The sequence below is a fragment of the Pelecanus crispus genome, chromosome 10 (assembly GCF_030463565.1).
Source record: "Pelecanus crispus isolate bPelCri1 chromosome 10, bPelCri1.pri, whole genome shotgun sequence".
Taxonomy (NCBI): domain Eukaryota; kingdom Metazoa; phylum Chordata; class Aves; order Pelecaniformes; family Pelecanidae; genus Pelecanus; species Pelecanus crispus.
In genome coordinates this window covers 18,693,568-18,709,369 of record NC_134652.1, presented here as the reverse complement: position 1 = coordinate 18,709,369, position 15,802 = coordinate 18,693,568, and the positions used below count along the sequence as shown (strand labels likewise).

At 36.5% G+C, this 15,802-nt stretch overlaps 1 protein-coding gene across 2 annotated transcripts in view; it reads right to left on the bottom strand.

Moving 5' to 3' along the window:
* Window positions 1–1,240: 1,240 nt before the first annotated feature.
* Window positions 1,241–15,802, bottom strand: part of MARCHF5 (membrane associated ring-CH-type finger 5) — a 32,858-nt gene continuing 18,296 nt past the window's right edge. Inside the window, exons 2-6 of one of the 2 annotated variants that reach the window (XM_075717546.1) lie at window positions 14,833–15,035; window positions 9,243–9,373; window positions 7,594–7,777; window positions 6,988–7,154; window positions 1,241–5,781 (exon numbers count right to left, since the gene is read on the bottom strand). In XM_075717546.1, the coding sequence (XP_075573661.1) occupies window positions 5,665–5,781; window positions 6,988–7,154; window positions 7,594–7,777; window positions 9,243–9,373; window positions 14,833–15,035 (802 nt within the window). In that variant the 3' untranslated portion in view covers window positions 1,241–5,664. The remainder of the gene's footprint in view (window positions 5,782–6,987; window positions 7,155–7,593; window positions 7,778–9,242; window positions 9,374–14,832; window positions 15,036–15,802) is intronic. The other variant, XM_075717547.1, reaches the window with a different exon arrangement.

Here is a 15,802-nt window from a genome sequence, read left to right as displayed (position 1 = left end):
TGTGCATTCTGCATCAGAGTGGTCTGAAGCTAGAAATAAGTTGCATCATTATTTTTTTAAATAATCATAGTACTTCCTATGGAGGCCCACTGCTCAGGCAATTGCTTTTCCATGGCTTAGTCATCCAGCATTAAATGAGGTGCCTGCAAGATATGTTTTGACAGGTGCTGCTGAGCTGTTTAGTTGAGGCAGTTTCAAGTCATGTCTGCTGTTTGCTTTTAGTGGTTCTAGAATGGAATTCTGCTACTGAACTACTTAGTGCGGTACAACCAGAAATAACTGCTTTGTGCTCACAATATTCAGAGGTGCAAAAGCAATTAAATATCCAGAGCATGTGAATAACTAACTGTCAAGAATGGACAAAGAGGCCAGAGGTCTTCAAACCTTCTTGAGGTATAGGGCCCATGATCTAGTGGGAGATAGTTCATCCCTGTTTACAGAACAGACTTTTATTTTTTCTTTTCTTCACTCACAGTAACATTCTCTTTGTGCCCATGCCTTGTGACTGCTGCCTTTCTGGAAAGTGAGCTATATTACTCAAGCTCTTGAATAAGGCCTCAACATGAATTAATAAAGCCTACCGTGGACTTCTATAAATTAGTAAAGCAGAAAGAATTTGAGTGGTTGAAATGCTGGGCAAACTTTGGCACAAATAGTTCTAGTTTTACAGCTCATTCCAATAAAGCAACCTGCTAAAAACAGCAATGAAGGAGGAAGTCTTGGCCTCAGTGCCTACAAGAATTGAACCAACTCATTAAGGAATGCTGGCTTCTCCTTTCCCCAGATTATGCTGGAGTTTAGTGAAACAGATTAAAGTGAGCATCCCCAAGTCACAGCAAGTGGCAGAGACTAGTGGGAGAAGATGTGCCTTGTCAGTCAACAGGGTTAGAAGATGGTAGTTCAGGTACTGACAGGCTATGAGGATAAGGAGGATGACGTACTGCCAGATTCAGTGGTGTATTCTGAGTACATACGAGAAGAGTACTTATGTACATCGTTAAGTTAAATATCAAAGAGCATGTGTGGTTTCTTGAAGCATTTGAAGTCCGTCCGTTCCGCCCCCCTCCCCCCCCCCCCCAAAAAACCCAACCCAGGTAGAAACAGTAAGAATAAATTGTCAGTAAGTCATGGTAATTGAAGAGTCAAAGGTCTCAGTTTAGGAAAGTGGAGCTAAAAGTAAACAAGATGGCAACCGCTGAATTCTGCAAACATTAAAGTGAAAAGAAATCAAGCCATTTAGATTAGTGAAGAAAGATAATTAACACTGCACAGCCTTAATGTTTTTAGGTCATCTTAAATACTGCCTGCATCAAATTCTATTTAGTTGACAAAACTGCAAATAGGATCCTGACAGTGTGAGTAGTGTGATGGATTAAACTGTTGCCTCAGTCCTAGCAAGAACCATTTTCCAATATATTGCTATTCACATATATTTATCTATAGCCAAGAAAACTTTTAGTATGATTTTTTTATTTACATACACACACACAAATATACTGGAATTAATAAAAACTTCTGAAAATTCAGGACAAAGGTGAGTTTCCATGAGCAGTTCCTCTCCAAGGCTAACGCACTAGTTAACTGTCAGTCTCCTTGAAGTTTCTTTCAACCTAACAAGTGCCATCCCAGTCAAGTAGCCACGTGTCCCCGTCTTTTGAGAAAAAAACAGGACAAAAATTAAGGTGATTAATAAAACTTATGTGCCAAAACAGAATCACTTCCATTTTAATCACCCTTCAAAACCAAAACTTATTCTCAAACTGCACAAGAACTAATGAATACTCAACTACTTTTTGGGTTTGCACAGTAAGTTCTGATTCACACTACATAGAGCCCAGTAGTGACTTTGCAAGGGCGAGAAGAAGGGGCCTGTTAGTGAGAAGACAACTGCTAAGACTGTTTTTCAGAATTTCCTAGTTTTACCTATGATCCTATGTCATGCTTTCCTCTATCAACCCCCACCCCAGCATGCTTTAAAAAAAAATACAAAACAAAAAAAACACCACCAAAAAACCAAACACAAACCAAAACCAACCACCAAAACCAACGTCAACACAAGTTTCAGGAGCAGCTGCCTGCTAGAGAATTCCAAAACCAGGCTTGTTAGTGAAACTGGCATTTGTATTTAAAATGGGAAGCAGGACCAGTTAGCACAGCATTTCTTATGAGAACAGATAACATGACTGTACCGAGTGATGGATTAAACAAATTTGATCCTAGTTCCTCAAAAAAGAGAACCCTAATGGAAAGTGGCATGGACATAGAACATTAAATATAGGGTTCCAAAAGCAAGATTACTGGTGCAACAGTAAATGGATCCATGATCTTTGTAGTTCTACTTCTCCCAGTTCTCTCCATCAGTAAAAACCACTATGCAAACAGAGACATACTTGTCTGTGGTTAGAAACTTTTCTAAGAAGTGGCTACTAAAAAGCTACTCCAAACAACCCTCAGACACCTACTCCATAAACTTGTCCAAGTTCCACAGTATGCATTTAAAAAAGGGGAATCTTCATAGCTGCCACAATAAACACGCAGCTGAAATTCTAGTAAAAATTGTGGCCTCAGTTAAAATAGATAATTCTGACTGAATTCCCAAAACCGAAGCATGTCTTTTCTTACAAGCACAGAACTACTCTAAATGCTGGAGAGTCCTTAAATAGCTACATGGTCAGATCCTTCTCTGATAACCAAGGGAGACAGCTAACCTTTGAGAAAACTCCAGATGAGGAGGGAATTAATATACTTCAAACCAGGCAACTCATGCAAATGGTTACAAAGAAAAGCTTTTGCAGGAGAGGAAGAAGGAAAGAACCACCATTCAAACAAAAAATAGTGAGAAGTATAGTAGGGTTCCATCTAAATCTCAGGGTTTAAGATAGGAGGGGAGAGAGATGCCTCTCCCTATGTATTTACATAATCATGGCTCAGATAATTTGTGCTTTTATGTTGATGTAATGCAAGGCTAAGAGAAACCAAGTTACAGATAAGAAAGTACACTGAGAAATGCTAGATAACATTTCGTATTTCTTTTTCCAAAAGTAATGGAACATAATTAGCCATTAGTGAGAAGAATACTTCCTACAGCCAGTAGTATCTTTCTCAATGAAGAGGGATCAGTGTATTCCCCAAATAAATGCTGCACATCAGCCAACCCAGAGATATGTAGTAACTCCCAACCATGGTTCTGTATTCCCAGAAGCTGTTCGTGTTGCAACAGTACTTTTGCTTTAAATGCCTGAGAAATGCATTCCCCTACATCATTTATTGATCACTAGAGAAGGGAAAAAAAAGTAAATGTAAGTTTAAAGTCTTATAGTAATTCTTCCTTCATCCCCAAGATATTTCTTTAGGCTAGCAACTTCAAATTGATTATATAAAGCCTTAGATAAGCATTAAAACAAAACACATTTTTCATTCAGAAGTTTTGCTACAGGCTGTTGTTCAACTGACAAAATACACTAGGGAGCGTAAAAAATATTTATTCAACCTAATTCAACATAACTATAATTTGCAATACTTAAAAACAAGATTTACAAACAGAGTAATGACCTTCTGCTACTCAGATGAAATACTTTTATAATCCATATAGTGTTTTTATAATTGTATTTTTACAATAGCTTTAACTTCCAGAGGAGACAATGAGCTTTCCCATGGAACAAGTTTCAAACCCACTAATCTGCATCATTCAATTCTTCATGAGACTTTAAAAAACAGTAATAAATTGGTTGGAAATATATACAGTGAAGACCACTGAAAAGCTGTTTTCTCGAAATGAGGAATTCTGTAAGAAATACACATTATATTGTTTCAAGACTATCTTACAGAAAGCAGCAACTTTCAGAGGTTGCTACTCTGTATTTAGAATTTTATATAAAAGTGAGCCCACTAAGACAAATATAATCTGCACTTACAAGATTATAGTAATTCTTCAGTTACAGCAAGAACCTCAAAAGTATTTGATATCAATCAAATGTATAATTTTCAATACCTGTATAGTTTTTGAACACTAGTTGGTCTTTATATACACTTTTGTACAGTTCTAAAATATTACATCTCAGTAATTAAGATAAACATACTATAGAAAAGGTACCATATTTTGAATTTCTCTAACATACATTATTGCAGTCAAGTATGAAGTCCATTCTGCATTTACTTCATTTGTGGTGAAAAGAAATATTTACTTATGAATACTTCCACTAAAAGATTTTTTTTAAACCTTTCTTCATGCATTTGACATACTAATAGGAACAAGGAAAAAAAAAACTGAGAAAAACAAACTTGTTAGGAAAAAACTTCAAGTACTAAATCTAGGTTAGGTCTGGTATGAATATTAAATGGCCGTATTATGTTTGTCAAAATTGAACTTCACAAAACAGTTAATTTCTGTGGAAATTAAGTTTATAAATACATCAAATAACTGAAGTGCTAATGTCTCCCTCAGCTGGCTCCTTTGAACATACTGTAAGAGTAAAGCTTACTGTATACATAAACTTAGTTTCTTACACATTTAAGATTTGTCCTTTACAGGATGGAGCCAAGTTGTCTTAAGAGCACCCAGCCTGCTGGTACATACCATGCTCAGACTCGGTGCCCAAAGTGTAGTGTCTCCCCCTTCCAGCCGATCCTTCCACCATCTGTCCTGCCACTAGAACTTGTATGGGCAGAAGAGAGCCTACTCCTGCCACAGAGCCGAGTTATGCACCCAGGTCTGAAAGTTTAGAAGGATGCCCTAATCTGTCAGTTTAAATGTAGCTTTAGTATCCAGTGTCATTTTCTCACACTTCTACTGCTCTCTGTACTTGCACGGATATTTATATGATCAAAAGGAACATGAAGACTAAACAAATGCTCTAATACTTAACTACAGAATAAGCAACTGAAATTTACTTCCCCCCATGTAATTATTTTACTCCAGAGGGGAAAAAATGCTATCCAGCACCAGTTACGAAGCAGTAAAAAGAGCCATGAGAAGATAACACTAGGCACTGCAGAAGATACAACAGGACATTAAAAATTATCGATAATAAAATAGTCACCTGGAAGCCATGCTATTTCCACACCTAGTGCTTAGGTGGCTAAAGCTGACACACAAGTCCTGTAGCAAGTGATCTATCTTCTGCTTTCTCTGACCAGTCATTTGAGTATTTTACACTCCCTGTTTGATACCAGCAAAAACCAAGGAAATCTTTATTGACTGATGTCCCACAATTACTTTTCCTTGGTAATGACTCACATTACCCTTCTAAAAAAAATTCCCTTCATTGTGTGAAATGCTGAACTGGATGATAGCATGGGTATAAAAACACATATAGAAAAGGCATTTGGATATAGCCTACATTAACTACACAATTTAAAACGTTCTTGTTCTGTAGTTGATGCTTTTTTTTTTCCATTCAGCATATTGGCTCAAAGAAAATAATTCACAAGCCTGTTGCCCAACAGAAATACCCAAAAATCATGGAAGCCAAGTCACATTCTTACGTTCAGTGGTTGCTGAAAGGATTTACCCTGCCACAAGACAGTGCTTTATTATATTTATAGAAAAAAAAATAATAGGAGCAGCAACTTATCACAATTCTCCACTACTGTGCAATAATGATGGAACCAATACAACATGGAAACCTGTTAGGTGAGACTGTATGACATCTGGAGATCACAGCCTTATGCTCCTTCTTGCTCAGGATAATTTAAAATTTTGCGGTGAGCTTGGCGCAAATATTGCTGCTGTTTGAAGTAAACTTTAAAAGCTCCTTTTATAGCAACAAAAGCAATTCCACCCTGAAATAAAAAGATATTTTGAAAACCTGAACAGTTCAGTGTCATATCATTGCAAATGTTGTTTTAAAAAATTCTGGTCAAAAGATGATTTATTTTCCAATCATATAGCATTTTCTTTTGAAGTTTAGCTAATTAGGCCAATTCCAAGCAAGTATCTCAAAGTTTTCTATCACAATGCACTATTACAGAGGTTAGTGTTACTAAAGGGGATTACCTACTGGATTTATAAAACCTTTTGAAAGCTTTTATTTGCTTGGAAGTCTGACAAATATCCTAAAAAAAAAAAAAATCAAAATATAGCCTATTTTAAGAACAAAGTAAAATGCAGATATCTGCTTTCCTCCCTTCTCTGAATATATACTATACATGACACAAGGAATAATACTAATTACCATTCTATAATCACTGTAAAAAAGGCCACTTGCCAAAAGCAACAGTGGGGTGACATAAAACATGCTTTTGGTAAAACTCCCCCCCCCCCCCAAGTTGTACAGTATGTTTATCTCAAGTCTTTAAAACAAGAGGAGACACTAAGCTGCCTTTAGTCTGCATAAACGGTTGTAATATCACTGTTTCTTCCATATAGGAGAGAGGGATGCCTTAACATGTCAGAACTGAAAATAGGGGCTGAAATGAGTCAGATGACCAGGGATACCACCTTACCAAACTGAGTGTGCCTCCCCTTGAAAGGCAGCAAGCCAGAGAGGTTATTCACAAAACAAAAGATTGTCTCCTCTCTTTGTCCTCCCCCGCCTCCATTCAACTTCTATGGAGAGTTTATTTTTCTCTCCTTATTTTAATAAGTAACACAAGGATTCTCTTAAAGAATTAGTAAACAGAAGCTAATATGAAAAGGTTGATAATAGTCTTCCCTTGAAGAGATGGTTCTTAGAAGATGCTGGTTCCTCATCTTCATTATCACCCTTAATTACTGTTAAGATCTGCCTAGTACAGTACCAGAGAGAAGTTTCAGCCTTGTCTAGAACTGAGATTAATTTCAGTCACAAGGACAAAGTCTCTCACACATGTGATGCTTGTCCCCTGCCAAGATAGGCAGCCTTAAAAAAAAAACAAACCCTTCCCTTATGCCACTCAAGTTCTAAATCAATTTATGTTCCTTTTTACTTTTCCTCCCTCCCCCCACAACACAACACTTCATATTCCCATAATATAATTGTTTATAAAACAACCAATACTGAATCTTACCAAGATTGTCCTTTGTAAATTTGAGTTAACACTGCTGAACATGAGTTTGCCAACTATCGTGGCAATAGTAGGGAAAACTAGAGCTCCACACAGAATACGTGTAGCAGAGACATGATCTGCCAAAGGGTTGGCCTCTGCTGGAATACGAGGAACAGGACATCCAATGCCTAAAGGGATGAGAGTGGGGGAAGAAGAGGTTACATAGCCACTACCTCAAACAGAACACAGAAAGCACATTAGTGTCCACCCCCTGCTCCATTATAAATCTATAGCTCAGTTACTTTGAGAACTACCCCTCTTCTCAGTAAATATTCTGTTTCCATTAAATGACTGTATTAATTTTTACTTTCAAATAAGACCCATGATTTTTAGTAGCTTTAGTACCATGTTTTGTTACTAAGGCCTTAATTGAAACCATGCTCCTGCTCCTCTTGCCCCACCTTTCTCACTAGGGACTATACAAACACAGTGTAAATAGGCTGAACGTAAACCCGAGGGAAGGTGTTATCACCTTTACTTAAGAATGGCGAAAACTACTCGCCTATCCCCATCTCCCAAAGGCACCAATTCAAGCTTGATATTTCCTTTTCAATTTAATCACATTACCTGGAAATATGCTGTTCAAAATTTGTAGCTTATTAGAGTATTTGCGCCACAGTCTGAGCACATAGTCCTCCCAACGAATCATCTTGCCCAATATTAGCATGACTGGGATAGTGGGAAGTCCAATCAAAAGAAATAAAGGATCAGCTCTCTCCATGACATCAAGACCTTCTTTGTGACCCACAACCTAGTAAATATGTATATAGTTGACAAACATAACAAAGATCACAACTGAACGAAGAATATAACTTAAAAAAATTCTGGTTTGTTTGGGGCTACCCACCTATTTTAACTTATAGAAAGAAAAAAGAATACTACTCTTTTACTTAACATACTCAGTTTTCCCTTTGCATCCTTGGTTACTTATCAAGTGTAATGCAGACAAGCTACCAGCCCTAATTTGCGAGTCATTAATCTTGCAGAGAGCTGTAACACAATTCCTTACCACCTCAAGAAAAGTTTCATGTGCTTCTGTATGAGTAAAAGCTCAAACATCTGAAATATCAAAATAGCATGCTTTCCAAAATGCACAGAAGAATTTACAGTTTTAGAATTATTAATTCTACACTCAGAAATTGATTAGATACTAGTTTTCAAGGATAAATTGATAGCAAGTATCTCAGAATGTTTTAATCAAAAATTTCTGTTATTTAGCAATACCTTATGCAACAGAGATCACAGTATTAAAAAGTATTGCTTCTCTAGACAATGCAGGAAGAGGTACATTATTTTCAACTGTAGTGGAAATAGCAGCATATCTTCTCTTTATTTTTAAACGTGATTAGTGCTATGATTTCAAAGGACAGTCATTACCAATGTGTCTAAACCTTTCTACTGGCACAAAAAAAATAATCAGACTTTGCAGTTTATATAACATACGTACAGGAATCAACAACTAAAAGGGTGAAGGTACTTCTAGTTGTACAGTCTACAAAAACTCTTGTCTCGTAGTTGAATGAGGACAGCCATAAACAAGTCTTTCCATAGCTAATAATCTACCATCTGTCAACGTTATTTTTATATTTAAATAGCAAGTTCACAAGAACCAAAATAGGAAAAATAAGTATTTTTCCCGCTTTCAACTAACCATACATTCTGAAGTAATTAAGAGAACATACTATAAATTTGCAGTGGTTTGCATTTGTTGTTTATGAATGAGTCACACCATTCAGAGCATGCATTTTTCTTTATACAATAAAAAAGTGGCAGGACTGAAAAATTCACCCTGTCTCAACCCTTTGAATGTTACCAGCAAAGTTTTTCTACAGGTAAAAGATGATATTAGTCTCATGTCTCTTCTGAAGAATTAGACTACTCATTATTAGCGGTTAGGTGGTAATTGCACCTTTTCTGTAAGAACAGAAGTGGGTTCACCAGCCTGCCACAGAAAGGGCAGCCAGCTCCAGTAGTAGTGAATTTTGTTAGCTGCAGACTAAACTATGTTTGAACAGGGATACTTGGCTTTATACAGTATGATCAGTTAAAAGTGAGAAGCTTTCTATCTACCTGTCTTGAATTCACTTGTTAACTACACTGGAAGTGCTGAAAGCAGCTAAAGCATGTTTTAAGCTGAGGAAAGAGGAGTCTTAATTAATTGACTTCTTCAGAAAACTTGCTTTCAAAGCTGGTAAGAAGAGGGAATACATGTGTACCTGCATCACCGTCACAGCTCCATATGTAACAGCTGTCCAGTATATAGAGCCCACCATGATTCCAGCTGCAGCAAATGGACATGCCTTTGAGATCAGTCGATCTGCAAGATCCAAAACGTAAACAACTGGACCTATGACAGAGGAAAAGTAAGGTTTCAAGATATACATATATATATAAGCGTACTGAAGAAAGCTCTCAGCATCTACCACTAAGAAGAAAGAATGAACTTGGCAAAATACAAATCTGACATCCCACACATGGAGTTTAAACGAGAACTTATAATTAAAAAGCTACTAAGCTAAATTTGTAACTTATTTCTACCTATCATTTCATTCACTGCAACATCTTTCTGAGAGATTAATATACTGATTAGAGCACTGACTAACCTACCCACTGAAGTTGATTAGCTTCCTTTGTGTTGAATCAGAATTGTTCTGTTGTAGAAACCATTTTAGGCTTAGTGGCTTTTTTGTTGGATGTTTTAGCTCTCAAAACGAAGAAATACTGATTACTTGTAATGTACTTCATGTGCTCATCTGACAGCTTCACCCAAGAATTCTGTCACTAAACTATCCTGCTGTACAGTAAAAAGTAGCACAGTCAATATGAAAGATTTCTTCTGCTGAAAGAGGCTGCATTCAATATTTTTAGAGGACCACCTCTCAAATGTTGGAGGAAAACCCCCTCCTATTCAGGTTATTTAGCGCCTTTGACAACAATGCATGAATAGACTTTCATTGTTGTCTATGGACAACTGCACTTCCCAGACTTAAACAGGGCAGGACATTACCCTGACCAACTTTGGTGAGGTAAACAAGGGCATGCTTGCATCTTTTCTTTGAGAGACTGCAAGAGCACCAGCAAAGCAAAAGCCAGAAGCTGAAGTCTGAAACGTGTATATGGAAGTGAAAAATACCACCATGATCAGATTCCACATTACTTTTGTATTTGTCCTCCTCCAGCTCATATGCATGACTAGTTCTTCTTAGCTCCCTCCTACTTTTTCCTACCAAAATCAGTGAAAATATTATTCCATAATATTATATCATATATATCTTTGTCTGTTGTATATTATTACATTATTATACATTATAATATATGAAAAAGTTATTCTCAAAAGCAGCCTATAGGCATTCTTCAAGTAATTAATCTTCCATCTGTCTCATCATGGTTTACTCACTCCAGCCTATAATTCTTTTACTACTTCCTAATACTTTTTTTTTCTTTCTTTCTTTTTTTTTTGGGGGGTGGAGGGGTGGCATAGGGAAGGAGTGATCTCTTGAGCAATGGTGTGAAATGACTTACTGAAGTCCTGATACACTAGAGGTACAAGACTGCTACTAGATGAATTTCAATTGCCAGGCTAGTTAGGCAACTGCCAGGCTGTTTTGTACCCCTATCCTGAGTTTGTATGCCATTTTCCTCCTGACCTCCAATTAATCAAAACTTGTTCTGACCTTGCACAGAATTGAGAAGATTAGGTGCCAAGGATTTCTTCTTTTTTACCTTTCTAAAGGTAAAGGTATTGTATTTGGCATTCTCCAAATACACAAAAAAATCACTAGCAGTTCAATTCTTAGCTTGAATACTCCTAGTATATAACAATTTTATATTGTTAGGGGGTTTTTTAGGGTTTTTTTTTAGCACACTGTTCCCAAAGAGACTGTCTCTGAACTATCATATTTACACCAAATGAATTAAAAGGTGTGCATTTAAACATACAATCAAGATTTGAAATTCACTTCAAAAAAAGTTTGCAGAAAATGTATTTCTGTCAGCCACACTGACAAAATTGTGACTCCTGTTTCATGACTTAGTTGGTTCCTCTCTTTCAAGAAAGCAGGTCTAGTGTGAATGCTTTCAAAACAACCAGTCCTACTCAGCTCAAGTCAGCCAGTGAAAACAAGCAACAGGAACATCTTATTGAACTCGTTCATTGTCATGTTTTGTCAGCACTGGTATCCTTGTAAAGCACTCCCAAATACATCTGTTTTGTGGTGGGTTGTTTTATCCTCCCCCCCCCCCCGCCCCCCCCCCCCCCCTTTTTTTTTGGTACAAAACCACAGGGTAGGATTTTCCATACTGTTTTTACAGCGGTAGCATCCGGAGATCTTGTAGAAGGGTTACAACTTTTTTTTCCCCCATACACAGGGATGTGTGTGAATACCATACTGAAGAGCGACAATTTAAATACATTTTGCTTATATGCAGTCTTGACAGAAGTCATTGTAAATACTGCCAAGTAAAGTATCAGACTAGCAGGCAGTCCTAAGCAACTTGGGCAGAATATTGCTTAATGTACTCTCTACTCCAGCTCTGCTGGAGCCTCAAGTTCTTAGCCTGCTACTTATGTACTTCAAATTACCTGTGCGTGCATCTTCTAGTACAGCATGGATTCTTTGTTTTAGTAATAAGCTCTAGTTTTAAGGGCAGGAAGCATCTTTATGTGGCTTGTAAGATAGTAAACACCTCACCAGCACCCTGCTTCAAATACATCAACCAATGCAGATTAGTCCATAAGTAGTTGGCAAAGTGTAACTATAGAGTTAATTTACTCTCAAGTTGAGCATCCTATTATTGATTAGGTACCAAAATTAAAGGGTTTCTGAAGAAGGAACACTACTCAAAATACAAAACCTGGAACAAGCAGTTCAACTGTAGTAACATTTATGTTTAACTTTCCAGGACAGACTTAAGTGTTGGGATGTCTATCCATGTGCTGAAAGCAGCAACAAGGTCATAACTGCAAGTACTAAATGCACAGTAATTTACACATCTTGACTGTTTCCCACAGTCACTGGAAAAGTTGTACCATTTTGAAAACTTACATTTGTTTGAAGAAGGTCAAGACAAGAGACTCAAAAAACCCATCATATTTAGCAAGTCCTAAAGGGCAACACAAAGCACTGAAGCTTGCCTTGTATATCTTGGCAAGATGAGACGGCAAGAGCAGAAGTCTAACACTAAAAGTACTAATAAATTGCACCTACTGATACTAATCATTAAAAGAAGCAAGCTACAGAATTAGGTATAGAACCTTGAGAAAAGACTAGAAAAACATTGTTCCAATTTCTTTTTCTTTTTAATTAGCCCTTTAGGAAGGAAGTAGTAAGAAAGGAGGACAAATGTAACTGTTTCTTTTAAGATGATATTAAGGAAGAAGCAGGAAATTAAATATCACTGACATACAAATTAAAGAAGGAAATACAAAATTTAAAAAATTAAAAATATTTTGTAAACTATCATGCTTGAACAGAGCTTTTTCTGCCAAACTCCATTTTCTATTTATTAAACTGAAATAATTATCTAGAAGATACTTCAGGTACTTTCAAAGTGGCAATAATATTTTCCTATTTAATAAAAAAGTTCTCAGAAGAGAGGAAAACAGCTAGTAAGAACACAGTTACTACCAATCTCTAAAACTGATATGCACTATCAAATTTGAAATGGAATTGTAATTTTAAGACGACAGGTCACTAAGGAGGTTGTTTTGAATTGGTAAATATATAAAAAAGACACCCACTGTTACTTATAAAGATATTCACTGATGTCTCCTCAAGTTGATATTACTTAAGAACTATAATCATAAATAAAAGAAGTTGTGTTAGGGAGTGCCCTTTCACAGAAATTTGTTTTTAGAAAAAAGTTTCCAGCAGTACATTAGAGAAGTCTCAATGTAAGTAAGTTTCTGAACTATGATACCTCAGGGAAACTTTAGTTGTTACTTCTTCACTGCTCAAGTAATTTTAATTTCTTGAATGATCTGACTAGCAATGTCTTCAAAAGATACCTGCTGCAGCAGAGACAGGGCTACTGGCAAGACTGCTTGCAAACATCTTACTGTCCTAACTCCACCCGGTGTGACCTTGACTGACTTATAGATGAGTTGTGATGTAACAGTTTTGGGTTACTAGAAAGAGCTACAACAGGGCAAGACTGTCTCACTTGTTAAGGCACTTCAAGCTCATGATTGATGTTTGATGGACCCAAATTCATTTCCCTGCTCTATATCAATATCTTGTGTACTCTTACACACAAGTCTGAATTTTTATGCCCTTCTCATCTTTAAAAATGGAAAAAGATGGTATTGTGAGGGAAATACATCAGAAGATCCTTGCATGCAAGAGCTGAACAATCTCATGCAAGAATTGTAGGGTGGCTTCAGAAGCTACAAATGTTAGCATTTAGGAATCTTAGCTTTCAAATAAAGTATACCACAAATTGCAAGAACAAATGAAAATGCTTGTTGTTGTTTCTGTCCATGTATCCTCTCCAAACTATTGTTGCTTCCCCTTTTTCCCATTGCCAAAATAAAATGCAAATGCAGTTTACATTACAATTTCATCATTCAAGATACAAGTAAGAATTTTAAACAGCTTCAAGTTTTGTGGTACTTTATAAATGTCCTGATATCGAACCATTTTTTTCCCCAAAGCCAATGCTAAATGTTATCATTTGATGCCTTCTTTATGATGACAATTAAGGTTCCTGTCTACCTTATAGCAAAGCCGAATTGTGGTTGATATATGAATAACCTGGTAGTAAGTTTCATGCTGGTTTATGTTTTCCTGAGTATCAACAATACACTAGTCCATATTTTCTTTCCCATTACTCAGTGTTCTAGCATGGAAATAGATGTCATCACCCATATAAAGTTCCCTTCACACCTTAATTTTGTCAGCCCTTATACTAACAGAAAAGAGGTCCTGTCCCAAAGAACTGACAGTGCAAGTTATTTTCAACTGTTTCATCACAGAAATAAGATACTTGAAAAAACCTTCTCTAAAATCCTCTAAATGCCTGTATTTACATGTTGTACCAGCATTTCTTTAACAAGCAGTTTTACTTTTAAACAAAATTTAAGTTTCCATGGCAACATTTCATTTTCTTGCCCTATTTAATATAGCCAGTAGAACAAGGCCGGAATAACAGCAACCACTGCTAATTTAAATACATGCAACATATTGTGCAGTGTCCTACTCTGCTACTCAAGTAAGTAGACTCTGGAAGACCATCTCCAGCTTTTTTCTTTCACCTTGACAAGCAGAGCTAGAACAGTGCCCAGCAACCACAGATATTCTGCCTCTTGAATACAGGGCAATATTGACTCAGGAATGGCTCCCAAAGTAAAAATATGTTTTTCAGGTAACGCAACAAGTTGCTCAGTAAGGGTCTCTGAATTTCCTTTGATAACAGTTTCTCTGCAAACCCGGGGCGGGGGGCCGTGGAGGGAAGGGATGTGTTTATGTGCTAATATGTGACAATTGCTGAAAGAAGTCGCCCTCTGCCTAACAAAGGGGAAAAAAAAAAAAATCACATTAACCATGAATTAATTATAGGTCAATCGCTTTTAAGACTTATCAATATACCTAAGTGGAACACATCCAAAATTTTCAGAAGGTATTTAACTAAGCCACCAAATAGGACACAACCAGAGTATTAAAGTTACTTATTTCTGTCTGGAAAAGGGAATAGACAAATTTTCAACAGAAGCGATGCTCTGAGTTCAAAAAAGGAAAAAAAAGTAGGAACAGTATAAAGAAACAACTCATTATATTATGTTTAAAATTTAAAAGATACATATCTTACCTAGCTTTGGAAATACTATTAAATATTCTGCATTGCACTGAGGACAAGCAACTCTAGCAGTACTGTTTCCTCTTTGCTTTTCATCCACCCAGCGCTGTAGACAAGTCTGATGAACCCATTTCGTAGAGCCCCTGCACCTGCAAGGTCTCACCCACTCTGCTGTCCGATCATCCTCATCAGTAGCAAAACAAACCCAGCAGCTTCTGTAATTACAGGAAGGGAAAAAGAAGATTTTTTTGCTACTTTTACATGCTTAAAATAAACTTTCACACGTAAAAGCATATAGTTTTAGAAAATATGCACCCGGAGGAGATGATGCTTGTTGCTTCATGCTTATTCACCAAAAATGTATTTTGTACCACAGTCTTGTTCTGTTATTAACATTACAGATAGCTAAACAGATGCTTTTAATACATTCTGAATTACTAATTTAACTTTTAGATAATTTATGAATTAAAAAACCACTGAGACTGTAGTTCAACCTCTGAATAATTCCACATATGAAAAATCCATATATTTTTAAAGGTATCATCATCTCCTTCTACTGCAGATATTTTGGTAATTTTTAAAAATTAAAAATATAAGTTCAATATAGTAGTCAGTTACTTGAGAAACTAACTCCAATCCACTTAAATGACAAAAGACCACAAATGATACAATGCATCACAAAACAAACTGTAAATAATTATATTGAATTAATTCCCTCTCTTTGAAAAGAGAGAGTACTTCATTCAGATAATTTATATTATACAAAATAGATTTAAGTTACAAAGTACTTCAAGAATACTATCGTACCACTAAAGGAGGGAGTTTCTGCACTGAAGAATTACCTGGATATATAAAATTCAAACATACTAATTCTATAAGGAGAAAACACAAGACTGACAGGCTATGCGGCCTGAAGAGAACACACATCCTAGTAATTCCTGGATATCTGATCAGATGATTAGGCCAGACCCTTGGACACCTT